The sequence below is a fragment of the Epinephelus fuscoguttatus genome, linkage group LG10, assembly GCF_011397635.1.
Source record: "Epinephelus fuscoguttatus linkage group LG10, E.fuscoguttatus.final_Chr_v1".
NCBI lineage: Eukaryota > Metazoa > Chordata > Actinopteri > Perciformes > Serranidae > Epinephelus > Epinephelus fuscoguttatus.
In genome coordinates, this window is record NC_064761.1 from 11,737,043 (window position 1) to 11,749,552 (window position 12,510).

General features: G+C 38.8%; 1 protein-coding gene across 1 annotated transcript; it reads right to left on the reverse strand.

Annotated features, from left to right (window-relative positions):
- Nucleotides 1–308: 308 nt before the first annotated feature.
- LOC125895621 (methylcrotonoyl-CoA carboxylase beta chain, mitochondrial-like) lies at nt 309–12,443 on the reverse strand. Its single transcript, XM_049587621.1, has 13 exons — nt 12,233–12,443; nt 8,136–8,237; nt 7,595–7,756; nt 7,279–7,475; nt 6,988–7,166; nt 6,728–6,808; nt 6,000–6,178; nt 5,693–5,912; nt 4,982–5,073; nt 4,059–4,215; nt 3,735–3,857; nt 3,124–3,357; nt 309–2,358 (listed from the first exon to the last, which is right to left on the reverse strand). Exons 1-13 carry the CDS (start codon nt 12,250–12,252, stop codon nt 2,272–2,274), a joined length of 1,833 nt encoding a protein of 610 aa, XP_049443578.1. The 5' UTR covers nt 12,253–12,443; the 3' UTR covers nt 309–2,271.
- Between the last annotated feature and the right edge of the window lie 67 nt (nt 12,444–12,510).

Sequence of the window (12,510 nt, forward strand, 5' to 3'; positions counted from 1 at the left end):
CTGCTGCAGCCCGGGCACAGCCTCTTATATATGGGGCGCCTAGTCTACCCACTGAGCCACTGGGCACCCCAGCCACTTTATATTTTAAATTTCAATGTCAGAGAAAACTATAGCACGTTTTACTCTACTGTATTTATTTGACCACTTTATTTACATTATAAGTTAAGATTCTTACAAAACATACAAAAAGCTTATTGTTGTAAATGTAATCACCAAATAGCTTATTCAACAATGGATGTAATGATTAGTTTCTTTAGCAATTAACAATACAAAACAAACAAACAAAAAATGGCAGATGTTTTCAGACAGTTAAAGTGTCATAGTTTCAGTTCATTTCAATTTTTTTTCTGCCTAAATATAAATTTTGGATTATTTCAGGGATCTAAAGATTTAAGTTGGTGAATGGGGTAAAATTTTAAACTAGTAGATATCACCATGAAACTTCCCCAGTGGATTATTTAATTAACAGCAATTATTTTTATATTACAAGTTTTCTATTATGTTATGTTTAAATATGCAAAGGATGCATTACCTAATTAAATATGTGCTGATTTGTGGACATTTCCAAAACAAAAATCTAAACACTGTATAAAGCCAGGTTCAAAATGTTGTTTCACTTTGTTGTCATACTAGAGTCAAAGGTTTTTACAGAGGAAATCGTGGAGGTCTTATTTCATCATTCCACAAATACAAAAATACTGTTAACAGCCATACATAACAAAAAAAAACATAAAATAAAAAATTCAACATGTTTTTGGGAATAAGACTATGAATTGTTGGCTCAGATTGATTTTTTTTGAGAATGGCCTTTAAAGATATGAATTGTAAAATTCCATTCATTGTTTGACAAAAAATAGGACACTAGGGTAAACATTTTTAGTCACAGATATCACCATTAAACTTCTTCAGTTGATTACTTAAGATAATTATTTCTTTATAATTTTTTGTTTTATGAAAATGTGTTTAAATATGTTCTTTCTGTGTAAATTTCCAGAACAGAAATCTGAACTAAAATAAACACCTAAATGTGTATTTGGGATGTTTTCCTACCACTAGTCTGACAGAAGACGTGTTATGGAAGCAAAATAGCCCAAAATCTCAAATTTGACCAATGCATGAAAAAACTAGCAGCCAAAGTGAAAAAGTTAGTTTTGCAATTTGAAAATTTATTTACACTTTTTAAATATATTCTTCTATACAATTTAAAAAAAAACTACATCACAACGATGCATTTACATTTGTAATTACACAGCATGATTTCTTACAACGTAGTATTTTTGACAGAAAAATGACAATAAATAGTTGCACAGAAAATCAGTGCAACATGTTTAAAGTTCTATGATTGGCTTTTGGACAGTTCTTGGAATTATTTGTCACATGAACAGCCTTTAAAAAAAAAAAAAAAAACATCAGAAGGATCTCTATTGAACTAGGTTAAGGCTCAAACAGACCACTGGGCTGCTGTTCGTATGACACACATTACATTTACAGCACTTAGAACTGGCCAAAAGAAGAAGAAATCTAATGGCAATATATTATGTGAATCTCTCATGTAGCGTACTTTCACGTACCTGAGAAATGATGTGAAAGTGAGAATGACCGAAGATGAAAAAACCTGCTGAGGCACTTCACAGGATTAATGAGAACTCGCTCTCCAGTAGAGTATTTTCAATAAACCAAAATTATGAATGAATGAATGATTATTCCTGCATATACAGCACACGTGATAATACTTGTTGTAAAACCTTTTCACAATGCATCAAGAGTAACAACTGTGTCTGTATAAAGTCAGTACCTCTTGAGAATCTGTTTCTTGAGGTAAAAAAAAGGCACTGACGACTGAGGTTGTTGTATGTAAATTGAAGTGCTATGTACAAATACTGAAGATTAAATTATCACTGCGTACATATAGAACAGCCACAGTAAATTTCCATTTTTTAAATCAACTTCTCCCAAACCAAGAGCATAGATGTTTTAGTGTGGGTCCAAACTGAAAGAAAATATATAATAAATGGAGAACGTTAAAACCTCCAAAGTTTAATTCATCAGTCACTTTACCAAATATGAGATTAGAGGACTAGCAATGAGTTGTACTAAATTTTTGTTATTCAAGGTGTTCAGACTCTCTTTTATTTACTTTTAGGATATTGCTCATTAGCACCCTCAAGAGTTTGGTGTGAATCCTCTTGGTGCCTATAGCACCAGCAGCTCAATACATACATGGATTTTTGTAGCGTCCAGAGGAAGTAAGGAAAAGAAAGAACGCAGCCTCTATATACGTAGAAGTGCTGAGTGCTGTTTCTCTGTGGAGAGCTCATACTGCTGCTGTTTGATGATGTCCAGGCAGTCTCTGAGAATCTGAAACACACGAAGATTTGGGGGGATAAATGTTAAATGATAAAAGGGGACCCACTCTGCTCATTTTAAGATTTGTGCTTGTTCTTTGGGTTTCTACTAGAACATGGTTACATGCTTTAATGTTAAAAAAAACACCTAATTTTCCTTATACTGTCTGTGTCGGAACACCTGTATTCCCCCTCTGTCTGAGACACTTTGTTTTAGCACCTCTCTCTGTAAGCCCCTTTCCTAAAAAAGCCTAGTCTGCTCTGATTGGTCAGCATTTCCAGGTCTTCTGCACTGTCTGCCATAGAAAAAGTCACCAATACAAGGTTAGAAACACAACTGGATATACTCCAAAATCAGGTAGACATTTACAACACCAGCAACAAAGATTACATGTTTGATCACATGACGTTAGCATATGTAGGAGCCTAAGCACTTACAGATGCATGCCTGGAACAGATGACCATATAAAGAAATCTGTCACAAGCTGACGTCAGCTTGTAGGCAAAGTAGGAAAAAAACGCAGGAATCCAAATTCCTTACGGTCTGCAACCAAAGGTTTTTACTCACAGGTATCACTTTTACAAAGCTTTACAGCTTTATTTGAAACTTGGGCCACGTTTCATTCATGTATGAATGTCCCGCATTGTAACATTATGACATGAGCATAGGGGAAAGCATAAGTTCCTTTTAACATCTGCACTGAGAGATCCAGATGGGTGACAGCTCCTAAATGCCCCTAAGCCATTTAGCAACATCTTTAAAATGCTGTTATTTTACCTTCCTGGTGTCCTGAGGCAGAATGACTCCATCGTCCCAGAGCCGGCCGGTGGAGAAGAAAGCGGAGCTCTCCTCCTCCAATCTCTTATTTAACTTGACCTCCTCCTTCTTCCTCTCTTCCTCATCCTGCTCACTGTCAGGGGGAAGCAGAGAGCCGGCATGACCCGGAGCTGTCGTTGACACTCTAGCGTTGGGCCACAGGAACAGGAAATTAGGGTCAAATGCCCGCCCACACTGGAGACAAACAAGAGAGAAGGTTTTACTCATTGTAGTATAAACCCTGTATCCTAAATCCTACATGAGTTAAATGTATGATTACTGCAGTATAGTATGTCTATGTAGTTTTTCTATAGCACTTAGCTGTTTGTTGTTGCAACTTAAAAAACCCAGAAGTTTCTATGCACATTTTGATTTTTCTTTTTTTTCCCCAGTGGAGTACTTGTTTAAAGAATCAGGATTGAGTGTTACTAAAGAAAGACTGTGAAATGAACAAGCACAAAACAAAAGAAAAAACAGCTTAAATATCTGAGGTGTGACAGATGCAGTTACTTAGAAAGATGGTCCGCTGTGTATTATCCGATAACTTGAGCTATGTTTACGGAGACTCTCACCATGGTGTAGCTGTCAGCACCATGGCAACCACCAACCACCACAGTGATTTTGGGGACTGAGGCACACGCTACTGCTGACATCATTGAACCATGAGCCTTCAGACGGTTACTGTTCATCGCTGCCTGAAGAGAGAGACACAAACAGAAAATACTGATATGACATATAAAATATAGAAGTCATTGTGGCTGACACTGACCAAGATTATTTGTCTACATACTGCCTTTGATGTCTCAAAATATCTGCACAAAACTGAATTCATAATAATAACTTCATCGGGTTTTTGAGTTTTGTGTATGTTTTTGTGTTTCACTGGGAGTGAATACCTGTGCTGTGGAGAGTGTTAGAACTCCCGTGGGTGCTGTGTTCTGGAGGAAGATGAGGGGAATATTTCTCTGGTCACACAACTGGACAAAATGACTTCCTTTCAGTGCAGCTTGGTACGACAGCTCTCCGTTGTTGGCTACTATTCCCACCAGGTGGCTAACGGTACAAATACACAGATGTGAAAACCAATACTCACATATATAACAAGTAATACAAATAATAAGGTGCCATATATATGCCATGTCGGTTAAAGTCATGTGTCCTGCCCCTACAACAATGACAGCCCAAGCTATGATGCTGCTGAAGCTTAGCCTGATAGTTAGGCTGCGAACTCAGTATTGATACTGCTTTCTAGGCATCCATACACATATTAAAACAAACACATGATACAAACACAAATAACAGTCTGATCAGTTCAGTCCAGCACATGAGTTTGTCCCTACAAGTACTATGTGGCAGGTAGCTATTGGTCAGGGACAGCGTTGTTCTGGTCTCCTGTCTTCTGGTGTCTGATCTGATTAAGACGTTACTGAGTGCTAATCTCATGAGGGTGAGGGGTCACTGAGTTTGTAAGTGGAAGAGGTAAACAACGCCTCACACCCATTTTTACAATAAAAGAGAAGTAACGGCATCAGTATGACCATTAAAAAATAATTTGTGCTCCCAAAAACACAGATTTCATTGGCCAGATTTGACAGCACAGTGCAAATTCATGGTGATTTTTATTCAATCTGTACTAAGAATCTGCTCATAATATGCTTTCACAATAATCAAACATTTGAAGGATTACATTGACATGTTAAAATAATTCTTAAGACTTGAACTTGTTGTATGATGGCTGAAGAGCATGTGTTGTCCCTGCCCCCGCTATCTAAATCTATTCGTGTGTGTGTGTGTGTGTGTGTGTGTGTGTGTCATTTACCCATGTATCTTTGCAAAGCCGGTGATGAGTGTGGTTCCATAGCGAGCTTTAAACTCCTGGAAGCGGCTCCCGTCTGTCAGTCGACTGACTACCTGGACAGACAGAAACAACACGACAGACATAATGTGAAACCAGCCTTTCCTCAATCCCACTGACTGTATAATTTGCCATGAACTTTGAAGAGATCATCTATAAAACTCCAAATTTCCGTTTTGCTTTGTCTTTATTTTGGTGCCAATCACTGGGGTACTCTTGCACTGCACTTCTCAGAGAAAACATCATGAAAGCCCAGTTCAGACCTGAAACAGGTGGAGGTGGGGCACCTGCCGCAGCAAGCAAACATGTTGTCTACAGTCATTTTGACTTGACCAGCACTTCACTGCAAGCTAACTGGCTATAGAATCAGGTGACGTGCTTTACATTCTAAAACCAGTCGCTGACAATTTGACCAGCTGAGTTGCAGGCGACACCATCAGCCGGCTTGACTCGAGCTCCGACTGGCCAGTTCACACTGCTGCAACTTCTCTGCAACGTTTCGTCTCGTCATAAATCATTGGTCTGAACTGGGCTTTAACAAGTCGTTATGTCTTGTTAATGTGAAGTTGTGCAACTGTTAAGTTTATCTGTGGATGGCGCTGCCTTTACTGCTCAGGCTAACTACTCAGTCTACATGATAATAGCTTTGTGTATTTCTACTGCTGCATACTGTACCATCTTAACATCCAGACTGTGGTTATAACTTCTGGGAGCCAGCCCCAGAAGCTCCTCTGAACTGTACAGCGGCTCCTCCTCTGCTTTCCTCTTCCTCGTCTTCTCATCATCCTCATCCTCTTCCTCAGGCAGTTGGAAGTTGAGGGTGGATATGATGTTTCTGGTGTCATGGTACGCCTGTTTTTCATCCCAGGCAAAATGGTCCACACAGCCACTCACCCTGAAACCAGACCATGGATTGACAGACTTGATGATGTGAACTTATTTCTTTAATAACTGTACATTTGGGGTTGGTTTATGGACCTACTCAGCATGAAGCGTGGCTCCTCCCAGGTCTTCTGGTGTGACCTCCTCTCCAGTGGCGGCCTTGACAAGTGGTGGTCCGCCCAGGAATATAGTCCCTATCCGGTGCACCATCACTGTCTCTTCTGCCATTGTGGGGACGTAAGCTCCACCCGCCGTGCACGACCCGCACACCACTGACACCTTTAGAGTCATTGATTGTTTGTTTTATTAAAATAGTGCTTTAAAGAATGCATTTTTGAAACTGTGATTTTATCCAATTCTTATGTGGATTTGTCTCTTTTCTGTCAGAACATCATCTTCAAGATTTGGCAAAATTCTTGTGAACCATAAAGTCTGCACACGTGAATGGGTAAAAGAAATCAAACTGAGGGGGAATCAAAAGAATTCTTCACACTGTGAGTCATTTTCACTGTCTTTATCAACGACATTTGGTCCTTAGACAACCATTTCTGATAATTTAAAGGTCTAAAGTCTGGGATGTCATTAATTAAATGAGTATGATTCACTAACAGTGTACAACATTTCAAATAAAACACCAGAAGGCTGTTACAGTCCCAAAACATGGACTGCATGCATTTCTACCTTCTATGGCACTTCTAACTACATCTCATGCTTTACCCCAGGAATAGAGGTATGTAAGTTTTGAAAATTGTAAAATATTTATTACAACAAATTATTTCATTCACAGCCTTTTCTAATTTCTATCTTATATTGTTTATATTTGTTTACCTGTGGGATCTTCATGGCAGACATGATAGCTTCATTATAGAACGTCCTTCCTCCGTGATTTCTATCAGGAAAGATGTCTGACTGGATAATTACACACACACACACACACACACACACACACACACACACACACACAAACACAGATTTAGAGATTAAAACAGCAGTCAGTATAATTTAGCTAACTTTCAGATCTCCTGGCAAGACGCTCTTTTGATGCTAACCTTTTCTTGTGGAAGAGGTGTGTGTGTGTGTGTGTTTACCTGCAGTGGTAGAAAAGCTCCCCCAGAGTCAACCAGATAAACACAAGGCAGGCGATTTTGTTGCGCTACTTCCTGTGCCCGTAGCTGCTTCTTCACCATGATTGGATACGCCGTGCCACCTTTCACTGTGGCATCATTGGCAATAAACACACACCACAGGCCTTTGATCCTGCCAATGCCTGGAGGGATACACACACACAAAAACATACAGTATAGGTCAGTCAAAGTGGTCAGATTGTACAGTCTATAGTTAGCATGAAAGGTTCAGGATTGCAGTAAGTGGTGTCTGACCAGTCAGGCAGCCGGCTGAAGGGATGTCCCCGTACGGCAGACCCAGACCAGCTAATGGTGACAGCTCCAGGAAGTCCTCATCATCCAGTAGGAGGCGCAGCCGATCCCTGACCAACAACTTCTTGTTTCTCTGAGTGTGTCTGGCAATGCTCTTTTCCCCTCCACCTTTTCTCGCCTTTTCACTCAACTCTATGAACCTTACAGAGAGAAAGAGCTAATGAAGAAAATGCTTTTACAAATTAATTTCAATAAATAATTCAGCAAAGGAAAATCAGCTACAACCAGAAACAATAAACAGCCAAAAAGCAGAACCTACTTCTTATGGCAGGCGTTGCTGTTTCGGAGGTTGGCTTCATACACATGTCGGTGGATGGGCTGGAGGGGCTGCTCCAACACTGGGAAGGCACTACGCAGAGCTCTCCTCCTGACTGCAGAGCTCATACAGCGGACTGAACACTGCCAACGCCGCTCAGCCAGCCTGCAACACAAGACTGATAAATAATGTTGTCTCTGATGGAAATGGTATGGGATGAAATATATTAGTAAAAAGTTGCCTGTTCACAACACAACAAAAAAGATGTGACAATGACAGAGAACTATCTGTAGTAAATGTATGTAACATAATGCAAGTATTAACTGATAGTATGTCAATAAATTATAGAAAAAGTAAGCAGACAGACTTAGTGGGAGTAAAAACATAAAAAAAAATATTTTTTCCCCCCACAAAATCTGAAATTATGTATTCTTGCTCAACGTGACTAACGCTGCCGGGTTCATTTTTTTTTTTTTTTGCATATAAGTAGGTCGTCATTTCATCACAGGAGTCCTAGTAGTTCTAGTCCTAGTGATGTATTCACCTATGATGTCCCTCCTCTGTCGTGTTTCTCAATGTCCATAATGGTGGCTGGGTGTGTGGAGGCACAAAGGCAGCACACACTCTTCCTCTGCTACACACACTCCTGTTAGGGACAGAAAGAGAGCAAACAACAAAAACAAACAGGGGACTTCAGTCGTTTGTCAGGTACAATACCTCCAGGGCAGGATTAATTAACAGTCTACTGATAAATGACAATCTCAAATATTATCATGAAATATTTGTGGAAAAATCATTTTTTTGTGTTTCAAAAGGTGTGGCTGCATTAGACAGATACAAACAAATACAAATTCTATTTTTTTGTTTATTGTTTACAAGAAAAACTAACAAAACTAAATTCTTGACAGTTTCAATATGTCACTTCTCAACATTGTCAGTATCAAAGTCAACAAATAACAGAGAATGCGTTCAAAACTGAACAAAAAATAAATAAACCATCACATCATCAAATTAATATTTAGTAGTCCTGCCATTGGCACGTAGTAGAGCTCTAATCCTGGCTGGCATGTTCCCCACGAGCCTTTCACACTGTTGAGGGGTAATCTTGTCCCATTCTTCTTGAATTACTGCTTTTAATTCTTCTAAATTCTTTGGTTTATGCTTTGAAACAGACCTTTTGATAATCCACCACAGATTTTCAATGGGGCTCATGTCCGGGGATTGAGCTGGCCACTCTAAGACCTGGATACTGTGCTCCTGCAGCCAAGTTCTACTGGCCTTGGATGTGTGGCAAGGGGCATTATCTTGTTGAAACATCCAGTTTTTACCTCGACGGAACAGTGCACGCGTAGAAGGGAGCATGTGGGTTTGGAGAATGGTACAATACTTGGCAGAGTTCAATGTGCCATCACAGACAGTGAGATGACCAACACCAGCAGCACTCATGCATCCCCAAACCATGATACTGCCTCCACCATGCTTGACAGTAGGTACTGTACATGCTGGAGATAATGCTTCGCCTGGCCTTCTGCACCCTCACATTAGTAGGAGGAAGATAAAGCTGGAAACTGGACTCATCTGACCACAAAATCTTCTTCCAATTCCTGGCTGTCCAGTTCTTGTGTGCCTGGGCCCAACGACACCGGGCTAACCTCTGTCTCTCATTGATCAGGGGCTTCTTGATAGCCTTGTAGGACCTTAAGCCATGATCTAAAAGTCGGCCGCGTACAGTGCGGGTGGATTACTGGACACCGGTTTGGTTTGACCACTGCTGCTGAAGCTCCTGTGATGTCATTCGGCGGTTTTGCCTGCACATGCGGATCAGGATGCGGTCATTTCTTGCTGAAGAAACCCTTGGACGCCCAGATCTTGGTTTGTCTTCCAAGCTGTTGGTTCGTCTGTATTTCTGCAGAGTGTATCCAACTGCTGAAGGACTGCATCTGCACTTCCTGGCTATCTGGTGGCAGCTGTACCCTTCCTGGCTGAGAATCTTTATCTTCAGGCGTGTTTCCTGCGTTAGGTTCCTTGTTTTAGCCATTTTTGTGTCTGAAGAACTTTCAAATGTGCTGGCTTTATGTAGACATGAAGCTTGGCAACAAAAATTGTGTCTTTTAATAAAAAGAACGACCTTCATCACTGGTACCAAAATGACCCAATACTCAAAATTTCTTATGCATTTTTATGGAACCAATCAATTTTAAGTTTTTAATGGCTTTTTTAGGATTTATTTAGTATTTTGGCTGTGACTGTACTAAAAGAAATTGCACTTGAAGACCTAAGAGTGATTCTTAATGCAATATTTCACAAATGCATTCGGTGTCCGAAAACTTTTTTCCACCACTGTAGCACAGTGGTAGCGTTAGCACTGTCGCCTCACAGTTACAAGATTCTGGGCTGGAATCTGACCCAGCCAGCGAAGGCATATCTTGTATGTTGGCAGTTGGCACTGATTTTTTTAGGGTATCTCTCCAGTGGCCTACAGATTCTGTGATTTCTGTGTCTTATGTCAGTGACCACAAGGTGAATCTAAGGACTTCATGAGATACATCATGGGATAGGATAAGAAGAAAAATTGATTGATAAAATATGAATTCTTATCTCTCCCTTTTGTTGTTTAAAAAAAAAAAACGGTTTTCCTCTTTGGGCCAATAATGTGTACTCAAACAGGACAGTATGACAAGTTTAGAGGTAAAACTTGTATCTTAAAGACTTCTGACAGCTGCAATGAGGGGGCACAAGGATACACTGATTTAATCTAAATGGTCAAAAGCCTTACATGACCGAATTTTTGGCTGTAAAGTATTTTCTGACATTTTAGGAGCCAAACAAGTATATTTTGACTTTGAATGTCTCATTAATGTGGAAAAGGAAGACAGATAGAATATTTATTTCATTCAGTTTATTCTGTTGCCACCGTGGGTTTACTCAAACATTCTATTGGTAGTAGGCTAGAGTTTTCAATTTTTTTAATCATTATTTTTTATTTGTGTGTCTTTATTTTATTTTATTTATTTATTTATTTATTGTTATTTGTTTTGGGGAGAATATTCATGATTTTATTTTTTTTTATTTTTTTTTTGTATTTTTATTAATTATATTTATATATTTTATATTATTAATTTAATATGTATTTTTTAATTTTATTTTTCTTTCTTTGTTTTCTGCTGTTTTTGGGCAGTGTTCCATATTTCAGAAGTTACAGTTTAACTGATAGTGTCACACTGATGTTTGGTCAGAACAGTAACCTAACAATTATTGACAGTTTTTCTGTAAACACTCTTTCATTAAAACTGCTTTATGGTTCTTGATTTGTAATTTGTTGATTTTGCTTTTCTGTGATCACTTACTGCTAACCAGACTTAGCGGTAACTTCCAGACCAGGCTAATACAACAATCTAGGTTACTCTTCAATTAATGGTAAACTATATTTTTACTTTTCCCGTTGTGGACTCTATAAATATGTTTATTGCTTACTAGATAAATCACCTTGTTTCTTCCCATGGAGTCTCAATGTTGCCCTTTCAATGCTGATATTTTGTTTCCTTCTGGCTTGATGTAACTAACTTGACAGTTAATAATTTACTAAATCCTGTTTTATTGTTACTGTAATAATTAATTTTTAAAAATACCTCAATGATTTTGTTTTGTGCTGTTTTCACACATTAACATTTGCTTCCAGCTCCTGTCTTTAACCTTTAACCAAAGTGTGCTGAGCTTGTTGTATAGCTGAGCACTCACACATGAGGGCAGAGGAAGATTTTCTTTTGATTTCTCAGTTCTGGACTACATCTGTGTAATCGTTTACTTAATTAAAGGATCTGAGTGCTTCCTCCATCAACAACAGTAAGATACATTTACTCAAGTACTGTACTTAAGGACAAATTTGAGGAAGCTGTGAGTATCTTAACTGAATGGCTTCTATTTCTAAGTCATTAAAATTCAAAGTACATACTCTACAGGATATGTATTTAACTGCTATAGTCACTAGTTACTTCACATAAATAAAACTACTGTAATTTGTAAAATAATTAAAGTTTGCTCCACCATGACCTCTATGACCAAATACTGCAGTAACATGCTACTTAGACAATACATTTCAATAGTAATGTGAAAATATAAAGTGTATCGCAGACCACTCTCAGGGGCTCTGACTACGTTACTTTTCATACTTATCATATATTTTCGATGCAGGGCTTTCACTCATAATGGAGTGTGTTATCCCTACTAAATGCATCCTCATATTAACACACACACACACACACACACACACACACACACACACACACACATTAACATACTAGCACTACGTGTACCTGCAACTAAACATTTAAATACAGATGGACTGTAAAACACTCACTTCCATAAGTACATACATACATTATATAGGCTATAGGTTAGCTATATATGGCGTCATACAGACAACGTACAGACACATGTTCATATTCAGTCGCATGAATCTAAACATATTAACAGTGTTGAGTGAAACAGTTTTGCAGTGACATATGGACAACATTTGGTGCAAATCGTTAGCTTACTGTTTACAAATATAAATGTGTGCTAAAGGTCGCACAGACATCTGAGTGCACCTTGACTGATGAATAAATGTGGATTTGTGGATGGAAAGGATGTATCGTCTCTTACCTTGCCATGCAGCGGTACATGTCTGCCTGTGTTCACTGTAACACAGCTAATAACAACTTAAATGACTAAAAATTACCCCGAAACACAGCCACTCTGTCTTCTTTCTTATTTGAGTTTTAATGGCGGCTGGCAAACCAGCTTTCAGGCGCATTACCGCCACCTGTTGGAGTGGAGTGTGGAGCAGTGGATTGGCAGGAGACCAAATTAAAAACCGACTTTGTCATTCATGTTACTCTAAAGTAATAAATAGAAGCTTATGTACATTTCTTGACGTCTTT

Coding starts and splice junctions, on each gene's coding strand:
- LOC125895621 (XM_049587621.1), bottom strand. CDS start 12,252: ATGTACCGCTGCATGGCAAG. Junction 8,238..12,232: donor ATGTACCGCTGCATGGCAAG/GTAAGAGACGAT, acceptor TGTCCCTAACAG/GAGTGTGTGTAGCAGAGGAA. Junction 6,179..6,727: donor CTGCCATGAAGATCCCACAG/GTAAACAAATAT, acceptor ATGACTCTAAAG/GTGTCAGTGGTGTGCGGGTC.